Source organism: Perca flavescens, chromosome 10, assembly GCF_004354835.1.
Source record: "Perca flavescens isolate YP-PL-M2 chromosome 10, PFLA_1.0, whole genome shotgun sequence".
Classification (NCBI taxonomy): Eukaryota; Metazoa; Chordata; class Actinopteri; order Perciformes; family Percidae; genus Perca; species Perca flavescens.
Genome location: NC_041340.1, coordinates 16,048,866 through 16,072,293, shown reverse-complemented (window position 1 = coordinate 16,072,293; position 23,428 = coordinate 16,048,866). Strand labels below are relative to the sequence as shown.

General features: G+C 43.5%; 2 protein-coding genes across 3 annotated transcripts in view; one reads left to right on the top strand and one right to left on the bottom strand.

Annotated features, from left to right (window-relative positions):
- The window catches only part of mrpl11 (mitochondrial ribosomal protein L11), a 35,939-nt gene that overhangs the window by 5,744 nt on the left and 6,767 nt on the right, over positions 1-23,428 (bottom strand). The window contains exons 2-3 of the mRNA XM_028589952.1: positions 19,316-19,494; positions 2,002-2,097 (exon numbers count right to left, since the gene is read on the bottom strand). Coding sequence (XP_028445753.1) covers positions 2,002-2,097; positions 19,316-19,438 — 219 coding nt within the window. The 5' untranslated portion in view covers positions 19,439-19,494. The remainder of the gene's footprint in view (positions 1-2,001; positions 2,098-19,315; positions 19,495-23,428) is intronic.
- Positions 3,800-13,784, top strand: tmem265 (transmembrane protein 265). Of its 2 annotated transcripts, none has more exons than XM_028589951.1 (2): positions 3,800-4,377; positions 11,231-13,784. In XM_028589951.1, exon 2 carries the CDS (start codon positions 11,233-11,235, stop codon positions 12,295-12,297), a length of 1,065 nt encoding a protein of 354 aa, XP_028445752.1. In that variant the 5' UTR covers positions 3,800-4,377; positions 11,231-11,232; the 3' UTR covers positions 12,298-13,784. The 2 variants fall into 2 exon arrangements, with proteins under 2 accessions (XP_028445752.1, XP_028445751.1); XM_028589950.1 differs by lacking the exon at positions 3,800-4,377 and adding an exon at positions 8,155-8,423.

Genomic DNA, 23,428 nt, shown 5'->3' with positions numbered 1-23,428 from the left:
TGGTTACTGTGCCACCTCTAAGTAATTTATCATTTTGTCATTTTTTTGTGACTATAATTTAAATCTATGCCCACTAAACTGGGAACACAAAACTGGCATATACTTTATAAGATTAATTTTATTAGGACAATGCACATTAATCAAAATTTCTGTAAATGCGCCAGGCTCATTTTTAACTGTTAATTAATCACCCGCAACTAACTCCTTTTAACAGGGCAAAACACCATGGTACAAAATCATTTGTTACAAATTGTAACACTTATAATTCTAATTTTACAAAATTACAGCATGTTTTAATATTCTATGTCTTGACAGTAGAACAAGCTACTATAAACATATAATAGGGCTCAGTCATGCAAAAAAACATCGTAATATACCATAATATGAAAGAGGCTGTAAAGCTCAGCAGATCTAAGGAGAGGTAATTGACAATGCTGCAGCTTTAAAGAGGATGAACACATAAAGAACACCATAAACATTGAAGTAATCTAACCCATTTACATGGAGGTGTTTACTTTATTTACCCCCCCATTCAACTGTGTGTTGCACATCTGCTCTCCTGCCTCATTTGCTCGCCCTTTCTATCCTCCCCTAAGGAAAAAAATTAAAATAATCTCTTCAACCTCAATGAGTTATTCTGACCCTTTCCTTTTAATTCAGATTCCTTCTCTGACCTTTATTTACTAAAACGTGACATTCAGATCCAATCAATAAATCATCTGAGGAAAGATGCTTTGGATCATCTGTTATCTGAGTCATCAATACAAAAAATACAAAAACAAACTGTAGGCTGAGCTGAGAAGATACCACAGAGCAGGTGATTTGTCATCAGAGTCGTGTTATCTAACAGCAGTGACCTTTCGACAAAGGGAACAGAATTTTTCTCCATCTATGGAAAAGCTATTGGTTGCAAAGGTCCGATGTGTCGCTGTTGTTTCCACCTACATTATAGCGTTTGACAAGGAAACTGAAAAATAACAAAAACATACAAAGACGGAGAGAGAAGGGGAATAATAGTGTAGGAACGTTATGGGAGCTTTCAGGCTGAGAGTTAGATAAGAGGTGTTTAGCATAACATAAAGACTGGAAACAGCTGTCCAAAGTTAAATAAAAAATAAGCCTACCAGCACCTCTAAAACTCATTAATTAGCTAGCTCTACCTTGTTTGTTTTGGCTGTCCACATACATAAATTGTTGCCTGGCAACCTATGTGACAACAAAACACCAGGAGGTCACTGCACTCAGCAACTGTTTGCCAAGAAATGTTAAACTGTTCCTTCAAAGTAGGATGAAAGGCACTGTGAGAGGTGCCCCAAGCTACTGACAAGCCGGAGGTGAAAGTTGAAATGTGAGAAACATATGAGTCTCAGAGGCTGAAACATGTTGCATCATGCACACATTAAACATCGCACACAGTACATTGTGAACAGAACAAACACTAAAAACCACCAGCAGATGGCAATGGTGGGCAGCAGCGAGGCCCCACGTGTGATGGCAGAGCTGTTGCTGCATATTGCATATCAAAATAAATTCACGCCTTTTAAAGGATTAGGCTTCCCCTCCCTCCATCACAAACCTCATTACAAGACACATTTATTCCTTCCATCACAAACCTCATTACAACACATTTATTCAGCCGAAAGGACGCAACTCCTTATTTGAAACAGCACACAAAGAGGTGGGAGGGGGTGTGGTGCGTGACGAGTCACACAATGTGTGGTTGTGTAAAATAAAAACTACAAGCTCATAACACCTCTTTTCTGAGTAATTCACATTTCTTGCATGCACTTAATGCTTCTTGACTCCAAGTTCCTCTGGGCATTGCTTCATTAATGAATGCAAATGGAAAGGCTTACTTTGGTGGAAGAGTATGAATAATGAAAGTGCTCTGGTAATGTTATGCAGCTAGTGGAATTAACCACAATTGCAGGAGGGAGTGGTGCTAAGTGTAAAGGGTCAGGGATGGGTTAGAGAGCCTGACAACGAGCCTCACAGACACACCTTTACATGGATCTTGATTGGGAGAGGGATGCCCTCCTTCAGCTCCTTGGTTTTCTCATTGAAGTCCTTGCAGAACTGCCCAATGGGGATTCCTCTCTGTTTGAGAAAAAAAGGGAAATAAACATGAGAAAACGATGGTGGATCGCTTTAAAATGTATGAGAAGAGCCACAAACATTGAGCTGAACGTCACTCGTGTCACACTGTGCTGCCAGAATACAGATGCCAGGGCTGCTGTCAGGCAGTCAGTCAATCAATCACAAAACCTCCAGGTCTGACTATATTTGCAGACATGAGTGGTTCAGGGAGCGGGCGTGTGGCGGTAAATAAATATATCCGACAGGTGTGTGTTTATTTGTAATATTTTGAAGGAGACATTTTCACACTTTAGTAATTGTTATTTTCACACTGAGATGCATCTGTGTGTGTATGTGTGTGTAGCTTCTCTGTTGTTCCACACAGTGTGTGTGTGTGTGTGTTGCCCGAGCTATGACTGAATGCATGTTGGTGCCCAGAGCCAGAGAAACCCAGTGATGAATGAGCCTCCCATTTTCCAGCTCCTGCAAGGCCAACCAGAGCGAAAGCAAAATGGATGGGTGACATTAAGTCAACACTCGGCCAATGCTGCTCCTTTGCACCATTCCTCTTTGGAGCCGAAATCAAAGGCAAAGACTAATAAAGAATCTAATTATTACTGCCGGATTTATGCTGACCTTCATCCGCCATCCTTCCCAAAGGCAACACACTGATTGAAATGTTCATTTCATAAATGAGGGGACGAAAAAAAAAAAAAAAAAAAAAAAAAAAAAAAAAGGAGTTTTATTCAGTTTAATGGACTCGCAAGCTTCTATTGCTCCACGACAGAGCAGAGCCCTCAGTTTCTAATAAAGGATCTGATGAAAAGTCAGTCATCCTGAGACATTCTCCAATGACAGCACGGGGGGGAAGACATTCATTTAAATTTAACGGAGCAGAAAGTTCTCTGAACATCATCTCTGCTAAAGGCTTCAAAAGCACCTGATGAATGCTAATCAGCTGTTGATCTGCACGACCCCATCACTTCCTTTGGGTCTAAAACGCTCCTCATTACTCACTGGAATTTCTATGCTAACACAGATCCACTAACACAATCACAAAAAAACGGATTGAAATTTCAACACATCACACAAGTCCAGATATGTTATGGTTTCAGAGCTGATTGGTGCCATTTGAATTACAATATGTTACTAATGAAATGAAATCCAGCTACGTCCCCGGAGCCCTCACTAGGCTCTACCTCCCCTCCCCACCCATGCTTATTAATAGTAATCCCATGTCAACCTTCTACCCATGCCCTTCCCTCCCTCCGCCTCCCATAAAACAACATAGCAAGGGTAAACAAACGGCGAGGGAGCACTGAAGGAAAGTCTAATTAAATATGGATTAGTATAAAGGCTGTGATGTTGCGTATGAGTCAAAGCAAACCCTCGGGCTCTGCCTCACACATTCAGCTCCCATTCCTTCCCTTCTGTTCAGCCCGTGTCGGATAATAATCTCTCCCACAAACTCAGATGGCCCTTTCATGCCACACAATGCCATGAAAGAGCCTTCCAGACCAGCCGGAGATAATGCCTGAGGTTTCTAAAATGTGCTTAAGCACGGACGGCGAGACATTATGCAGACAGGGGAGCGACTGTTCTAAAGATAGACAGAGGCAACGAATTCGAACGGCCTCCCTGACAAGATAGTTGTGCTAAAAAAAAAAGGGCTTGAACAAATAAAAAAATAAAAAGGCTTAAGTGGCAAATAAAACACGACCCACTTGGGGGAAGCAGACAGTTTGCCCTTGAGCTCCGCATACAACTAAGTATGCACCAGAGACAGGTAGTCATATTTTAATTAAGCTGTACCACAGGAGTCCAGGCATCTGATCCTCTGAAAATGGCAGCGTGAGGAAGTTTTATATTGGCCTCGGGCTACCAACCAACCATGTTGGTAATTGCAATCACAGTCTGTAAATGTGGCAGAGGGGCTTGCGTGCCATGAAAGCAAGGTTTGAGGTTGGCTCCTCCAACTTTGCATGACATTTATCAGATAGAGAGAACTGGAACATTCATGCCCCGGACAAATCGCTAACCCCCCTCACTGCATCTGAGCATCTAATCATCCTCGAGTCCGAGCTTCTGGATAAATCCTCTCTCTTTCACCATGACTGATTAGAGCCGGGCGCTCTCCAGTATAAAATGGCTGCAGCCCATCACCCGAGGCGGGGCCTTCCACGCCGGCTGTGGGCAAGGACATTCAGCCGCACATCTTCAAAGACTTTTGAGATCCTGGGCACCGTGATTAAACGCTAATCTAAGAAGATATTTCTTGCGTCAAGTCCAGCAGCGACAGTGGTGAGTAATTGCTATATGACCCATTCAAGATCAGCCCGGCAGATTCTTATTACTCGTAATTATGGGAGCAATTAGGCATTTGCAATTAAAATCTGGGAAGTGTCCATTTGATTTGACCCATCCAACATATTCTCTGCAGTCTTTATTGACACTCCTTCCGTGTTAATGTGATTGGCCTTTCAGCTTCACTAACTCTTTTTAACAAGATGTAGCACTGGTGTGGCAGAATGGTGTGAGTGTGTGTGTGGATGGAGGGGCGGAGAGGAGAGACAGGAATGGGAAAAGAGAGAGACAGCTGAGGTGTATTAAAGTTGTCAGAATGTGGCCAGTGATCGTCGTGGTCAATATTTGAACAATGAGAAGGGGTTTGTTTAACCAAGGTAAACAACGGGAGAGGAGACAAGGAAAGCGAAAGGCCGAAGGAGGTCCTTATGAAAATGGGTAAGTGTGTGTGTGTTTATGTATGAATATTTCGGGCTGATTTCAATATGACAAGACTATCAGTTTAAGAGTGGATATGTGTGCATATTAAGCTGCCAGGGACTGCTGACGGTGAGGAAGTGTTCATTCACTGTGTGTGGTTGCAGGTGTCTCTGCATCTGATAGAACAGGGGGGAGAAAAAAAAATAAGGGAGAGGAAAAGAAAGGGAGTGGAGGAGGGGAGAAAGGAAGAGATGGAGGGAGATGAGAAAGAGAAGGTGAGTAGGTCAAGAGAAAGTATTGTGCTTATGGAAGCGTGGCAAACATGGAGATAAAGGACACAGATGCAGGATAAGACTTTGGGGCAGGAGGCAGGATTAACTGCCCCCGGCACACAAGGCCACCTGATAAATTGCCCCGGGCGATCGACACAGTGGAGGGCTGCGATACGGTGACAAAGGTGTTACAGTGGAGAAAGGCTGGTGGGAGGCGAGGTTAATTAAACTCCTCAGTGTGAAACACTCTCATTCATTACCTTCATTACCTTGTTCATTTAATCTGCTTCGCTGTTGGCATTTTATCACATTCAGCCCCATAGTAGCGTCATACAGCTGATTAGGTTTCATGTTGAATCCCTCAGCTGCAGACGGGGTAACAGAGAGGCTGAACAGCAGGTCAGTTTAGGTCTAACAGACACAGATGCACACAGCAAAACAGCATAAAATAAATTGAGTTCACGCTGGACATGCATTTTACTAGATTTTCCACCCTGGAATCAGTGGATTAGTCTTAAAAGTGGAAAATGAAAAGATTCTCCCCCCCCGTCACCAGTGAACTGTGCAGAGGCCAATATATAAAGAGCTGAGGAGCACTGCTCACACAAGCATGAGTGCAGAACTGACGGAGCTAACCTAATTCGGGGCCTCATCTTTATAACAACCAAAACAAGTCAAAACTTCTTAGCATTGTTTTCGCTGTCTGGATCTTTGCTTAAAATAGAGGCAGCCTTCACTTTTTCTGGCTGGCACAAGAAGAAGAATTTGCTGTTTGAGGGCATGGCGAAAGCAAGCAGGCGAAGGGTGGAACAAAATGGATTGCATCACGACAAAACATCCCATTTTCAACTCCATTAGGTTCCCCTCACAGTCTTGACAGTGTTGTGCTTTTTGCCACTTCACATGATTAATCACGTGTGGAGGCTGCAGCAGAAACACAGGAGCCTGAACTGCAGGCAGCTGAGGCTCCACGCTGGAGATGTCTGAAAAATCACAAGACACGCTGACAAGTGGAGGAGAGACAGACAAAGAAAGAGAGTCAGGGGTTGGAATAAAGTCAGACTTGCAACAACTGATAGCAGATAATAGTGAATTTTGCACACTAAAAAGGTGTCATTCAAAAGTCTGTTTGCAGGTCCTGGGGAGGATTAACGCATATGTGAACAAAGTTGTATAAAGACTTGGCTACAGAGGGAGTAGCGCAAAATCTGATAAAGTGCACATTCCCAAATCTCAGACTGCTGGTGGTCAAGATGCATTGTGGGCAATGTACGTACAGTAGGTGCCAGGTTTTGACGAGGAAGAATAATGTGTGGAATAAAAAAAGAACGATATATCAGTTACTGTTGCATTGATGTTTTTGTACTGTACATTATGAGATGGACAACGCTGCAGAAGTGCAATGCTAAATCAGTTCTCTTTTAACTCATGCCCGACACCCTCTGAGATGACACCGAGAGAAAGAGCCAAGAGCAGGAAGGTGAAGGGATTGAGTACTCCATTTTGCCATGTTTGTGGAGGTCAGCCCCAGGTGCATGGGGCAAGACTCAGTGTTGATGCCTTTAGCATTCTTGGGACAGTCTGCAACCCCATGTGTCCTTCCAAACTTCCCCAATCATGTCTGAAGCAAAAAGTGACTGCACAGTACTGTGGACAGCCTGCCCGCCTGGCTGCCCCTCGCCCTCCTCTGCTGTTCTCCGCCTGTCCTTTTTCCTGCCTCGCTCTCTCCTCTCTGAAAGTGAGCCAGTGTGCAGAATGACCTTCAACCACACCCACAGGGAACAAAAACAAAAGAGGGGGCAGAAGCAGGATGGAGGAGAAAATGGGATAAACATGAGGGGTGACAGAAAGGCAGCGAAAAGAAGAAGACGGATAAAGAACAAAACAAAAACCCACGCTGAAGTGAGGACAATGGAAAATCTCTCCTCTTGGAAGCCAGTGGAGCGCAGAGCTGAATCTGACAAGAAAGATGACTCTCCTTCCTTTTCCCCACCAGTCTGATTAAACCTCTCACTCTAAAATGAACCCAGCACACTGAGAGCCACAGAAACGAGGGAGCTGAGGACCTGAGCCTTTGCTAAAGGTGCAGACTGGAATGCCTTCAGATACACTTGAAGGAGCCTTAGGAAGAAGGGCTGCTATGAAATTCCTTAAAATCACATCTGTGGCTGACAAAGGACCAAAAATTTAATTCTTAAACCAGAAAAGCAGCCAGCTCTTTTTGAAAACAGTTTCCAAAAGATTAATTTTCAACTAGATCTGTCACAGAAATTCCCAATCCTTCTGTTTAAGTGTGCAGTAAGCCGGCTGTAATGAGTTCATCCACAATAGAGGGATGATTTCCTTGTGTGACTAAGACAGTAAGTAGACAGGAGGAGGTCTAATTAAAGTTGTAACATCTGCCTTCTGAGCTCCAAGTGTGTCTACAGGCAAGCACCTTTCGCTCCACTTCCTCCGCTCTTATTTCAAACGAAGGAGGGTAAACAAGGTATTCCGCCTGCTCCCACACAATGCAACTAATCTTCTGCAAGTGGCATCATCATAATTACCATAACCAATGAATATACTGTAACTGGGTGCTCTCAAATATTCATAGCATCTTCCAGCTTAACTTCCACAGCTGCTGGTGGAGAAGAGGAGGAGAAACTGAGGAGGAGAAACTGAAGAGGGTGGGAGGTCTGGAGTGGAGCACGTAACCTGCTTACAAATTAACACCACAACCAAAGTCGGACAGCGTGAGTGAGTTTCTCCTCTCGCTGTTGCGCCGCTCTGCGTGCTCTCGCATGAGCCATCTTCTTCTCGGTCTGCGGTCTTCACTTTAACGTTACGCGGATGCTCCACTTCTGACCGACTTCCCCCGGCTGCTCGGCACAGCCGGAGCCCGCCCGAGCCGCAGCAGCAAGCCCTGCACGGCTCTCTGCCCCCGCTGCTGCGTGGAAAGATAAACCAACAACGGCAGACCGCGACACTGCGGGAGGTGACAGATCCAGATTCGGATCGAGCCTCTGCAATAACCACAGACACATCGGCCATGCCATTTCTGCACAGAGGGGGAAATCTTGATAAGTATGAGCAGTTTTTTTGAATCCTACAAACTCGGGTCTGCTTGGTGTGGCAGTGGCGATGACTTTCCACTCTTAACAGCCTCGAGATGAGCCTTCTCCTGGAGCCTGCCTCTATACAAAAACCCGGACTGTAAGAACAAGACTTTATCACCGAGCCTGGCTCATCAACGACAATAAAAGAGACTTTATTGGTCATCGACTGCGCTTCTACTTGGAAGAAAAAGCACATTACTCGCTGTAAATCAAGCCAGGAGGATCGAGCCTAAGTGCAAGACGAATGGTTTGGGTAACTAAAGCTTCACTTTACTAGCAGCCATGCTCTGATAATCTCACAGTACCTGCTCTTAATAGGGCAGTTATGAAACAGGTGTTGCAGAGAAGCGGTTTCATAGAGATTATTTTAATTGCCGGAGGATGCGAGACGTCGCACTGCATGCTGGGCCAGTAATGATAACCCTATTTTCAAGAAAAAAACGTGATAACTCAGTCAAAAAAGCAACACAAATCCCCTCAGGCAACACTTGAGCTGCTACCTTACAAATCAACAGATGTTTCGGGCATGTGGCTTTAATTCTGTAGAGGGGATTTATTCAGCAGTGCATTATCAGGGATTGCACACTGCCTGGCTCTCTATTAATTAATTAGTTTGCACATAATAATGGCCTAGATGTTGTCCTGATGCCCTTGGTGCCCCAGTGGCACCTGTAATAACTTGTGGAGTATCTGGTCTTTGATGCGATTTGGAGCTCTGTGGGGCTGTTCATAGAGATAAACTCTGAGTGGAGACACATTAATCTTTGCTCTACATTGATTTCTGTCCACCTGGAAATCGACCAATATTAATAGCAAAACAAATGGAAGTGGCAACCCCACCCCTTGCTTTATCTCTGTCAGCACGAGTGTGTGTTGCAAATAATTTGAGAGCTTTTTTGTTTGTTTGGACGATTACAGGACAAATGGGAGGAAGGAACAGTATGCACATGGTGTCACACAAGATTAAAGAGTGGGAAGAAATGGGGGGGAATGGATTTACAGTGCAAAACGGAACACATAAAAATGAACAAATCTTTCACCTGCACACTATTACACGCCATTACTCATGCTTACACTGAAATAGTTTGCCTCACCTTGTCAACTGCAGTGTCATTTTCCAGACAGGGGAATGATGAATTTGGTCATTATTGATGAGCAGAGTGGACACACAGGCTGTCATCCCGGTCTCTCACTCAGAACAGAATACATTACACCGCTTTGACAGCGTCAAAACACAAACACAGGCTGAGGGGGAGATTTCTAGGGTGAAATTTAAGGCGCAGGTGGAATATCTTAAGAGGCCAGCTGCAACAGTGGCTGTAAAACTTCTCCATCCTCTCCCTCTCTCCCTGCAGATAGGGTTTGTTCCCAGAGAAGGAAAAAACAAATTTAAATTCCAATATCCTCTCAATCTGCTGCTTGGTGAAATTCATTCAATTTTGGGGGAAATGGTAATCAAGTTGCAGTAAGCGAGGAGACAAAAGGCTCCATAGACAATCAGATATTACGAATGCTGGCATGATCCACGCCTGTCCTCCCACCATGCCTCCGAGCAGATGAATCAGTTGAGATTGTTCCTTTCCTCATTTCTTTGATTCATCCGTTTCAGACAAACTCTAATGTCTGGGGTATTTCAATAGCCCTGGTGATGAATACATTTGGATTCATCCAGGCCAGGCTGGCACTTGAACTGCATGTCTTTATACAACTGGATGGAAGTCACTTTCTATCTACATTTGAGTCTTTTCTTTTTTGCATCACTTTCACCCCCTCTCCTCCTGCGCTTATTTATGAATATTACCATCACGCAGTAACACTTTATTAGACATGTAGACAGCCAAGAGGCCTATTAATTTTTTACTTGCAGTCATATGCTCATCCACCCCCCCCCCCACACACACACAATCTCAAACCCGCTTTTTTACCCAGTGGAGTTCCTCAACCCTTTTCAATGATTCAGACAGCACTGAGGAGATGGCAGAGCTCCTGTTACAGTGAGGGAAGTGATGTGTCTTCGATCGGCAAGATATCAATACACACTTTTCACTGGCAGATTTTTTTTGGAGGCTGCAATCATGCTGACAATCTCTCGCTCGATAACGCTGAACTGTTGCCATTACGACACATCTGAGCTAGTAGTGATTTTATATTGTAATGTCATCGATCCAGTTGAGGGGTTGACCGCGTTGTGCTGAGCAGTTAACAGATAGTTCACTGGTCTGTGCTGTGCTTTTCAGCTAAATACGATAAAAGAGATGGCGGTTTGATTACACTGTAAAGTCAATGATAATTTCTCACACTACAGTATGTCAGTACTGAGGTTTACACTGTCCGTGGCTGAGATATGAACTGCCACAAAAAAAAAGAACCCCTCACGTTCAGCCAAATTAGCATTGCTTGCATGCACTCACACAGACATACAGTGTGTACACATAGGTAAGAGTCAAACACATCCTCCAAACAAATAGCAAGTTATCAATATTCATCTGAAATGAGAGGGGAATTTGAAAAGATTAAAGACTGCAGCAAAGTATGAGAATAAACAAGGCACACTATAGAGGCAAAAGAAAAGGCTTCGACAGGACACCTAGCTGCGCCTGAACGCAATTAATTAATAATGAATAAGAGGAGTACAAAAAGAACAAACAGCAATACACAGACAAAAGTAACAGCAAAGAACTCAGGGAAAGTCTGAGAATCAAAAAGAAGCAAGGACATTTATGGAAAAATAAAGACTATTAAATTCAAAGAGCTGCAGAGTTACAAAAAAAAATAAAATCCCACACAATTTAAAAGGCTTCTCAGCTTGAGCAGCCAGGGTAGATGTAGCTCTGGCCAAAGATGAAGGGGGCTCACTGCTTACTAGGCAGCCAATGTCTTTAACCATAGCAACAAACATCAAACTATTTTCCATTTGGTTTTGAATAAGTGTTGGGAACAACGAGTATGTTCTTATCCTGCAAATCTGTCAGTGTTACCGAGGACAGATGGCACTGTGTGGAGCGATGTGAGCAGAGTTTGAATTCTGTCGAACAGACTGTAACAGGTTTTCTCTTTCAGGCATGGTGCCCACGCCCCAGGTGTGCGTATCAACCCTGGTCACAGTGAGCACGATGGCAGTGGTGGACCTCTACCTGCTGGAGCAGAGCATGCTGGGTGCTCGTGGTCTTCCAGGACCTAGCGTGTGGCAGTGTGCGGCAGTGTTGCTCGGTGATGTGGGCTTCCTGCTGGCGCTGCGCTTTGTGTCGGCCGGTGTGGTGTCAGAGGCGCGGTCGCCGCGTCGTGGTTTTGCCAATGCCCTCTGGTTCCTGTTCCTGTCCCTGCTCCAGCTCAAGCTCTTCTTCGTCTGCCATAACTACAGGCAGGAGCGCCGTCCACCAGATCCGCTTGCCAGGAAGACCCTGACGCTGCTGCTGTCCATCTGCCTGCCCTCCCTGTTTCTTATCCTGACGGGAGCTGACCATATGACCCCGCAGCGCAGAAAGCAGGAGGTGCGTGGCCGGCTCCTGTGGGTTGTGGTGGACCTGCTGGATGTGCTGGACCTGCAGGCGGGACTATGGGAAGCCCAAGGCGGGGCTGCTGCGGGGAGTGGAGGGGTCGTTGAGCAGAGGCTGCCCATTTGGGCAGAGGGCCTGGTCTTTTTTTATTGCTACGCCCTCCTGCTGCTGTTGCCCTGTGTGGCTCTCACAGAGCTGGGGGCCACTGGCCTGCCAGGACAGAGGGGTTCCCGTAAGGAGGCTCTGTACCCTTGGCTTAGCTTGGTCACTATCAATATCTTCACCCTGGCCCTGAGGGGCACAGGCATGCTGTGGTACAGGGACCCCCGTGTGTCCACTGTGTTCCTGGGGAAGAACCTACTGGCTCTGGCTGTGAAGCTGAGCTCAGCCTGGGAAAGACACAAGCAGGAGCGCGGTGCTACAGGAGCTGGGACTGTGGCTGGAGCAGAACCAGGAGACTCGACCCTGCCAAGCCAGAGCTCAGAGCAGGGAGAGGGCCAGGACCAGGGGAAAGCTCCTCCCTCTCATTATCACGCACTGTCTCGCTCCCAAAGCCACACACTCTCCCACGTCAGCATGGAGCCCACAGAGACGCCCTTAGGACCCTCTTTCATTTCCCATGAACTTTAGAGAGTCACTCTGAACAAAAGCATGTGCTCACACATCCACACTTAAAAGTCAGACCAGCAGAGCCAGTATCACATCCAAACAGATAACTTGTATTACGTTTCAGTACAACAGTGATAGGTCTAATGCAGAGCTGTGGAAATGCATTCGGCAAGCTTGGCTTTCTGCACATTTTGTTGTGCTAATAATAACTCAAAATGCATTGCTGGGATTTGTGGGAGTGTATTTTTTAAGTGATCACTGTGAACACATCTATCAGCCTGTAAAGAATAATCCAGAAATGTATGTTTTAGTCTAGTAGTGCTTATTCCTTTCTTTAATCTGGGCACAGCTGCCCAAACTGCCACAGATTTGTTGAATGTGTTGCATTCATAACCCTGTTTAAATTATTGTATTGTTTTACTGCATTACTCCATTTACAGTATCTCATATTGGTTTACTTGTTAATTTTTGAGTTCAGGTCACGTGGCTTGTCGGAAAATGGAGATCAACACTTTTCTGCCATTAGATGCCAAAATACAGACTCTGACCTTTAGTGTACTTCTTTCTCTGTCACTTTACAGGGACCTTTCACAGAGAAAGGTTTAATACAGAGGAGTGACGATTTATTTCCCCCTTTCCACAGAGCCATGCTTCAAGTCCTATTTGAATAGATTTGAAAGGCATGAAGAGGTAAAACTATGAGAGAAAGAAGATGAGAGAAGAAAATAAAATAAAAAAAGAATGTGTAGCAGATCTTTTATCCTCATATCCTATCTTTTTTTTTTAATACTGTCATGACATCCAAGATTTATCTTAAACATCAGCTGGAAATGATTTTAGAGATGCATGCTGAACCGTCACATTTATTTTAGAACCACTTTTGCTGTAAATGTTAAAACCCTCCTGCAGCAATTCTACCACAACAAAAATGTGCATAACTCAAGATGCCAACTATTTATGAAAAACACCGTTTTCATAAATACAATCTTTCAACAGTAGGGCTTAAAGATGGGCATTTTGCATCATCTTAATCCTATTGCAACACAAACTACAGTACAGGTCTATTTTACTACATTATTTACAAAGTACAAAATACCATTGTAAGTAATCCCTTTACCAGTTCAGAACACATTTAAAAATCATGTTTTGCTGTCGTCTGTACTTGTCTTAAAAGTCTCTGTCAGTCATTTTCAAAAAGAAGAAGAAAAAAAACTGTCCAGCTGCCACAGATTATTAAGAGTTAACTTTTTGATTACAGATGGAGCCTTTCATTCACTGATTTGTTAACATGTGGGTGTCGTAGTATTTGGTCGTCATGGGATTATGGGTCAGAGCAGCAGGTGTAGAGGATGTACAGTACAGACAAGTGCCTTGTTTCCTCATGGATCTACGAGCCTCTGCATCGTCACGAGGTGTACACATTATGTGTACCATGTGGAACTTGGACATATGCCATGTGTACACTGTGAAGTTATTCCACAGCTGCTGTCAGCTACACCTCCAGGACAGAGTGCAAGCTAATAAAGTGTTTCATACTCGCCTAGTGTTGACAGTTCATTGGCTATTATGTAGGAGTGTTATTGGCAGCCTTTCACCCACATGGGGAAAAACAGGAGTCAGTCCTTATTTAAGGCCAAGAGGCCTTAATATGTATTATATATTTGAAAAATATTTTTGTCAGAAGAAAAATTGCACAGAAATTCAAGCAAGAAAGGGGTGCTCTTTGTTTCATGGTGCGGCACACTGACAAAAGGCTGTCATTTATCACAATTATGCCAGCAGCCCCATCAGCTTGGATCCTCTCGCAGTAATCCTTGAGTGTGCTGTCGTGTTGTCTGCCTTTAATGTTAAAAGAGAGATGGGGTGTGCCTGTCAAGAGTTGTAGTAAGTGTGTGATGTTTTTAGAGTGAACTGGCGCTTTGCTCACAGCGGCTGTGAATGCACCCGCCGGCCTCGCCTCTGAGCTTAAATGGTCCTATTAATTGAAATTGAGGCATTTGTCAAAATGCAAGCGCTTATTCTCAGTGCTTTACGCTTGATTTACAGGCTATATTAACAGGATGTATTAAGACTAATGTACACACTCAGGCACAAAAAGAAATTCATTCAAAGTGTCAGTGGGGAATTTCTCTCCGGTTGAGAGAAACTTTTAAGGGAAAACCATAGAGGGATAACCAGAGTAGTAGACAACATCCAGCTCTTGCCTACCCTCTTACTTTCATCCCCTCCTCCCTCGCTTACTCTAAATTTCAAACATACGCATACTGGATGCACTCCCTGTTGGGCAACTTCTCATGTTTCTATTATACTAAAAGCAGTGACTGCATAGGCAGCAGCATTTCGGCAAATGACTACTTCCTAGAATTTGTTACACCTGTTAAGCTCTAGATACAATGCTCAGCATTTTCCCTCAGCTCCCACCGACTCTCATAACCTGCTCCTGAAGAAAAGTGCATGAGCCACTCTCCTATTTTCTTTCTCCTTTTTCTGCTTTCTCCGGTGCTCTGTTTTATTCTCCTCCATTTGCCTGTGCTAATTTCAATCCAGCCTTTAATTATTCTCCTGTACCAAAGCTGTCCGTTTCCCTTTTTTGTCTCCCATTCCTTCGTTTATTTCTCTCGTTTGTTTAAATTTGCCCCGCAGCCGACAGGCAGCCTACCTCTCTGCACTTCCCCTGTCAAGGGTGGTTAGTCAGAGACGGAGAAAAAAAACGAGGAGAAGAGGCAGGCTAAGATTAAAAGGGCCGGAGCCACTGCCTAAAGCAGATCGGCTGCCGACTGCCATTTATTTACCGTTACACACAGTGTGAGCTTGATGGAGCACGGGACCCAGAGAGACAAACGCACACAACATGCCACCCGACAACAATGACATCCCAAACAGTCCAAAAGGAGGCACCTTTAGACAAACATATGGCTTTGTTTTGCTCCGTTGAGCACTTTGTTACAACCCATTTCACCTCATTACCCCCGACATGGCGACAGCTACAGTATGCCTACAAGCTCACACCCACCTTCTCTGGCAGAAAGAGACACATTTAACAGACATATGTCTAAATCATTCAGGACACACCATCAGCACCAAAGCTTTTGGGGAGAATTTCAAAGTATATTATACAAGATGATGCAAAAGAGTCCGAGAAGAAATGCAATGCAATACTGGAGACAGATGCATACTAATGCTGGTCTCAGATGTTGGGGTGACATCAGGCTTAAACAGGTGATAAGTACTGGTCAAGGTTTCTGATGCTTAAATAAAATGAAATAAAGAACTAGGCTTAAAACAATTTCTCAATTAATCAGTTAGCTGGTCGACAGGACATTAGTCACCAACTAATTTAATCATGACTTATTTATTTGTCAAACCCAAATGCAACAGTTTCTCGTTCCAGCCTCTCAAACACGAGAATGTGCTGCTTTTTCTCTATTTTATATCATTGTAAATTACAGGTGTTCAGTAGAAGAATCTTTGACAACGAATGCTTACACAGAACTGACCATACTGAATCCCTATTGTCACGGACTGAATCAGTAGCTTTTAGCAGTGGAGCTACACTTGTCAGCTCTGCTGTGATTCACATTACTTTCTCTTTAAAAGTCTATTAAAAAGACAGCGAAAGCCACAGAAACGATCATAGTCCGATAACTCTGTCGCTACTAATGGGCTACTGAGCTATTAGCCCGTACAGTGCTTGTATAGGCTAGTTTTGCACTGATCAGAAAGTCACGCTGCTGCTGTCCATCTGCCTGCCCTCCCTGTTTCTTATCCTGACGGGAGCTGACCATATGACCCCGCAGCGCAGAAAGCAGGAGGTGCGTGGCCGGCTCCTGTGGGTTGTGGTGGACCTGCTGGATGTGCTGGACCTGCAGGCGGGACTATGGGAAGCCCAAGGCGGGGCTGCTGCGGGGAATGGCATGGTCGTTAAGCAGAGGCTGCCCATTTGGGCAGAGGGCCTGGTCTTTTTTTATTGCTACGCCCTCCTGCTGCTGTTGCCCTGTGTGGCTCTCACAGAGCTGGGGGCCACTGGCCTGCCAGGACAGAGGGGTTCCCGTAAGGAGGCTCTGTACCCTTGGCTTAGCTTGGTCACTATCAATATCTTCACCCTGGCCCTGAGGGGCACAGGCATGCTGTGGTACAGGGACCCCCGTGTGTCCACTGTGTTCCTGGGGAAGAACCTACTGGCTCTGGCTGTGAAGCTGAGCTCAGCCTGGGAAAGACACAAGCAGGAGCGCGGTGCTACAGGAGCTGGGACTGTGGCTGGAGCAGAACCAGGAGACTCGACCCTGCCAAGCCAGAGCTCAGAGCAGGGAGAGGGCCAGGACCAGGGGAAAGCTCCTCCCTCTCATTATCACGCACTGTCTCACTCCCAAAGCCACACACTCTCCCACGTCAGCATGGAGCCCACAGAGACGCCCTTAGGACCCTCTTTCATTTCCCATGAACTTTAGAGAGTCACTCTGAACAAAAGCATGTGCTCACACATCCACACTTAAAAGTCAGACCAGCAGAGCCAGTATCACATCCAAACAGATAACTTTTATTATTTTTTATATTTTATTATTTTATTACGTTTCAGTACAACAGTGATAGGTCTAATGCAGAGCTGTGGAAATTTGTTGTGCTAATAATAACTCAAAATGCATTGCTGGGATTTGTCACTTTACAGGGGCCTTTCACAGAGAAAGGTTTAATACAGAGGAGTGACGATTTATTTCCCCCTTTCCACAGAGAGAGAGAAAAAAAAAAAAAGTGATTTTTTCAGTGATATTTCCGAGTACTGGAGTCAGGACGTGCTTACAAACTGAAAAACTCAATGATCTTTGGGTTGAGTGACAGAGCAAGTTTCTTAATTCTCAGCTTCGGGGGGTCAGACGGAACTTAGCTCCAGTAGCTGAGGGGCAGGAAGATTTAGCTGAGCCTCAAATGTGATCAGTAAAAATCTTAAAATCAATTATACAACTAACTGGTAAACAGTGCAGCGGCAGTAAAATTGGGTTATTAAGGTTTCTTCAACTGGCTTCTGCATTTTTCAGAGGGAGTAAAAGATGGTGAAATGGGATGAGATTAAACCATAGATCCCCCTCTGTATTTCCCAAGTACAGTTTCCCAACTGTAAGAAGCATTACTGTAACTGCTCACTGTATTTATTCCAGTCACTGTCAAATATCAGTCCAAATTTTCTGACCACTGTGTGCATCTGCAAGACTTTTGAGAACGAGATGGCTTACACCTGTTAATACTGTCTTAATATAAAAACAATGGTTCATTGGCTTTTTTGTCCACTTTGGAGCAGTGGAAACAAGCTTCAAACAACATCTGACACATTATCACCTTTTAAGTAGATAAAGCGAACTTGTGAGCAAACAGTTGCCTATTTACACGTCCAATAGATACGGAGCAACATTATTATTCATTTAGAGTGACCTGATGAATTTAAGTCCAATATTCACTCTTGTTTAACTTTGTTAAGAGAGAAATGTCTATCTCTTTAGCTGCTAAATGCTCCACTATGTTCACCAGTAGGTCGCTAACTGTTTGTCTGCAGTTTGGGGCTGAACAGATAGATTTGTACAACTGGTTTTTGGATTATGCTGCTGTTTAGGCAGAAAAAGAGGTCACGCTGGGCTCTGGGAAATTGTGATGAACATTTTTTTTTTACTATTTTTTGACCTAGACAGAATGATTAATTGATTGAAGCAACACAGAGAAAGTTAAAACAAAAGTGTAAAATTATTTAAAAGTATAGTACTTTCGAGCACTAAATCTAAGTCCCAGTCTGACTAGGGAGTTCAGATATACAGTAATGAACTGATTTTATCTTATAAAGTTCTGCAGCTGACAGCAGAGTACATCATTTTGAACAAAACCATAAAGCAATAACACCGTTACAGTACAGTTGATGTCGGATAAGAGAAATGTGTTTTCAAATCATTTAACTCCTTTCTGAGATCTTTACATTAGCTTTTTCCTGACATCAATAATCATTTGTAGCTCTTTTCTGCCAGTTGTGTTCACTTTTCTATTCTCCTCTCTGAATGTGTCGTCTTTAAGTCACAGAGATAGATTAACGGTGAAAATTGATCTGGTTTCCAAGCGTGCAACAGCATTCAAGGCTGATGAGCAGTGTCAATTAAAGAGCCTTACTGGATCATTTGTATGTACAGAACAAGCCATAGCATCCATTCAATATAGCAAAGGACAATCAAAGTTAAATAGCTGAATCACCATTAAAGCCAGAGCAGATTGTGCCTTTATGGTGTACAATAAAATATAACTTTAACAAGAAAGATTTAAAACAATACACTTGTGTGATCAGAAACAAAGATGAAGTTGATAAACAGAGCATCAGCATCAACAGTTACAAAAGGATGATTTTATTTACAGTGAAAAATAATTCAGCCTCAGTAATTTTTAGCCACTCACTCCAATCCATCTTTGTTCATTGCTCAACCCTTGACGACTGCTGACTTATTTTATTATTGTAATTTTTTCTAGTAGGAAGGGAATTGGCATCAGTGGTGAAAAAGTTATAGTGGTGCATCCCTGAGCAATAAAAGAGAAGACAATCTCAGCTGTCTCTCCGGAGCAATTGAAGCAGAGAGAAGTATACAAGAATTGAAGAGAAAACCTTCACAGGTTCAAACTCGTTTCATCGACTGGCTTGTAAAGAGTGAGGCTAATGTATAAGGACAGCTGCTGTGGATGGAGGTGTTAGCATCTTTGGCCTGGAAACGGTGAGAAAATAGTTGCAGACCGAGTGAGGCACCTACCTGCCCGGTGGAGCTGTGCGACTAGAATAAAAATGGGAATATGAATAGAGATGGAGGTGGTGGTGGGGATGTACAATGAGCTGACTGAGGAGAGAGAGGCAACTATGTGATTGGCAAAGTAAAAATAGGGAAGGATCAGGTTGTGAGACCTGTGTGCAGAAGGTCAGCTGATAAAATGAAGCACCGCTCCTGCAATTAAGATAATACTTCTGATTACTCGGAGCAAACAGACTCAGAGGAACAAGAAGTAGAATCGTAGGTAATTTTACCTGTCCCAGGATGGGGCCTAGTGGAGGTCCAGGGGCCGCTTGTCCTGACCTCACTATAGCCCGGATTACATTGCTGGCATCCAATTTCTTCACAGCCTTGGCTGCCTTAGAGATCTTTGACATCCTGTTCTGTCTCGAAAGCCTTAAATCTGCCTCCAAGTCAACTGAGAATCCATCCACTGAGAAGAAAAACAGAAGAAAAAACAGAACGAATTAGCCTCTCATGAATACACAATTGCAACAAATAATTTACATGCCGGGCTCATTAAAACATCATACACTCAAATCGATACAGACACCTGCAGGGCAAAACACGTGCCTTTTTTATTCTGCAGTGGGGGAGTAATTAAAAAAATCTTTGCCTTCGATCGGCTCAGTGAGAGCCACTTTCCTGGAGGTGTTTTGCAGTGTGGATCAGCAGCCGAGTGCCGACGCTCGCCATGTTGAAGAGCCTGAGAACTGGCAGGATTCAAACTTCTTTCCCAAAAATCATGGGGTGCATGCCAAATCGCCTCCATTGCCTCACCTCTGTTTCAGATGTGTCACCACTAAACCCCCTGTGCTGCGGCAGAGCTTCTTCTACATCAGTAGAGGTCAATAGAAGGCAGAGCAGGGATATGTAACAATACTAAAACAAGGGAGCGGTGGATGTGGCATCCCCACATATGAACGCAAAGAGGGGTCAGCTCTTTCATTCCACCTTAAATGCATTTGCCAAATTAGGAGCCAATTAGTGGAGTAGGGAGAATGACTGGGGAGGCAGAAACACATAAAAGCAAGCCTATAATCCTCTGCTGGAATAAACGTGATACTGACACAGCTGTAAAAAAAATAAAAGATCAATGACTGGAGCCAAGGGACAAATACAAGTTTTAAGGTTGAGCCTTGTGATTCAGGGGAACCCTGCATTCAATAAAAAACAAGCACTTGAGGGGAGAGAAGAGATCCAGCAATGATTCATTGTAGGCAACAGAGGGTATCCAATTAGATCAACAGAAGAGACAGTACCAAAAAGATATATGGGACCACACGCTGCTTTAGAGCAACAAACGGGGAGAAACTGCTCCCAAGAAAAGCTGCGATTCTATCTGGGCTGCCGTTAAAGTGCAACCACCATGAGGCAATATTTAGGGCAATAAGATGATACGCATACTGCAGAAAGAGTCCCAAATAGAATCCATTTAGTTTGAATTCAATAGCTGTCTTCACAATCTAAGTCTCATACACTGCTACATCTCAGAGGTCAATTTCACGCTACTCAACCAATGTGTTCAGGTACTTCATTGGAGAAAAATTGTGTTGCAGTTAAGATCAATTTTGGAGCCAGTTAAAAAAATGCAGAGACCAGTGTGCATTAAATCTGAAGTGAGAAAACCCACTTCTGTTATCAAACAATGACAGAAAGACTCATGAATCCTAAACTGGCAAGCTGCAGAAAAATAACTTAAAACAGCAGTTTGAGCGAGGGTTACAAAAAGTATAAACTAATATAATTACATAGTGTACGTCCAGAGAGACTAGGCTTGACTGGAGTTTTGTGTGAAAAAAAAAAAAAAAAAAATTAGGGCCAGCGTCAAATGTTGGGTTTAATTCCAATTTGGGGCAAAGGGAATAACAGTTCTGCGAGTGGGGAAATGACAACGTCATGCTTTAATGCACCGCAACTCCAATCTCTGTTGAAGTATGAATAATAAAACTGCAGTTCCCTCGCAAAATGAAATCACTCAACAGGGCCAAGCAGTGAACGCTGAAGTAGAATTGACCTACATAAGGCACCACAACTGCACTGACGGTACATTTTTTGTAGCTGAATTAACATTAGATTCAAGGAATAAAGAAGCATTAACTGTGCAGTGGCAGGAAACATGATTCAAGGCAGTAGAATAAGCCTCAATCAGAGCTGGGTTTTGTTGCGAATAATCAAATCAAAGGTGCAGTAATTTGAAAGGAACAGACACAATTTTGAGCTGCCCTTTAGGCGGAATATTACATTCCCACAGCAATTACTGGCAACAGCATCGCCGATAACACGGAGTACACAGAAAGAGCAATTTGTTTGGGCCGTGTAGAGTTGCAGCGTAAAAGCGCTTTGCTGAAACACGCTTGAGAAATGATGTGCCACAAAGCCAGCGCATAAATTACCACCTAATGAGGAGGATGAGGTGAGTGATAATGAAGACCACAAATGTTGGACCATCCTCCAAATTGTTGTTGCGCCCAGCAATTTCACTCCTATTCCTGACATTTTAAGTTTAAAGTATTTCTTGTCCTTGTGATTATTCCATTAGGATTTGGCATCAAGTCTCTTGTTTATCAACTCACGTCGTCGTTTTGGTTAATAAATCACCACGAAAATCCAAACTCTAAATATGAGCTGTTTTTTGGCCCATCTGTCTAGGAAATCTCTCCTGCTGCCTGTCAGACAAACTACCTGGGATGGAAAAGCAACATCTTTGACAGAGGTAAACATGTCAATAAAACTGAGCACGCAGGGGAAAGGCTGGAGAAAAATCCCACCTGTCATTACAATGTGCAGGAGTCTACATAAACGGTTACACCTACTTTATCATCTACTCATTATAATGTGACGAAATTTCCTTTGGGGTTTTTATGCAACTGTAAACGGCAGCTTCTGTGGTGTGTTTCAGCATAATTAACACTGACTGTACTGTACAAGGATAAAGCTGACTTTGATTAAAGAAATTAATCAGTTTGCTCTTAAAATGTGTGTTTAATTGCACTGGTGAAGCCCACTGCTGTTTGTTGTTTAGGCTCTCTTTAGTTTTCATTAAGGAGACAGTCAAACAGTATCCCCAATATCAATAAATACTCTAAGACTGTGATTTATTTACAGTTCAAGGTTACAGATATTGATCTTCCAAACAAATGACATTCTTGAAAAATGGAAGTTAAAAAAATAATAATAAATCACTTGGGTTTTAAAGTCCCAGACCGTCCTCAATATAAAATATACCTACACTATCAGCCTGGAGGAAATCTTGTCTTCTTCTTCTCTTTATATCTTTCATACCTTTTTACTGCAGTTGGGTGAATAAAAAGCTGAATACTAATTGATTTCTCAGTGGGATCAGGCTTTGTACCTGCAACAACACAGAATCTAATCTGGTTCAATAACCTCTGCTTCACTTTATCGGTCTTCTCATCTTTATATCTCTAAATTAAAACAGAATCACTGAAGAAAATTAAGTCAAATATTAATAACAGATTTTGTGCTGCCACATGAATTAAAGAATACAAGATTATTATCTTATCAAATTAACTCGCTGACCAAGATTAGTTTGAGCGTAAATGCAGTGTAACCTGAAACTGCTTCGGTAAAGCTCCAAATAATTGTTGATCTTTAAAGAAATTAAACTGAGGATAGGCTTACTGGCCTATAGGTAAGGTAGTCACTAAGATAGTCATCCACATATACAGTTCATCCTAAGGATTCACTGTGCCACATGTAAGTTTAACATTAAACATATGGTCAAAATAAAAAGTTACAGGGAAGACATCCTCCTCCCTCATGTGTTACCCTTCCTGCAGGCTCATCCTGACATGACCCTCCAGCATGAGAACGCCACCAGCCATACCGCTCGCTCTGTGAGCGATTTCCTGCAAGACAGGAATGTTTGTGTTCTGCCATGGCCAGCGAAGAGCCCGGATCTCAATCCCATTGAGCACGTCTGGGACTTGTTGGATCGGAGGGTAAGGGCGAGAACCATGCACCCCAGAAATGTCCAGGAACTTGAAGGTGCCTTGGTGGAAGAGTGGGGTAACATCTCACAACAAGAACTGGCAAACCTGGTGCAGTCCATCAGGAGGAGATGCACTGCAGTACTTAATGCAGCTGGTGGCCACACCAGATACTGACTGTGACTTTTGATTTTGACCATCCTTTGTACAGGGACACATTTTTCCATTTCTGTTAGTCACATGTCTGTGTAACATTGTTCAGTTTATTTCTTAGTAGTTGAATATTTTTATATTCATACAAAGATTTACGCATGTTAAGTTGGCTGAAAATAAAAGCAGTTGAAAGTGAGAGGACGTTTCTTTTTTTGCTGAGTAGATATGCAGTATGGGGTCCCTGCTCTATCTTCCACTCAG

What these genes read in the sequence shown, in the direction of transcription:
- tmem265 (XM_028589951.1), top strand. Translation starts at nt 11,233, where the DNA reads ATGGTGCCCACGCCCCAGGTGTGCGTATCAACCCTGGTCACAGTGAGC.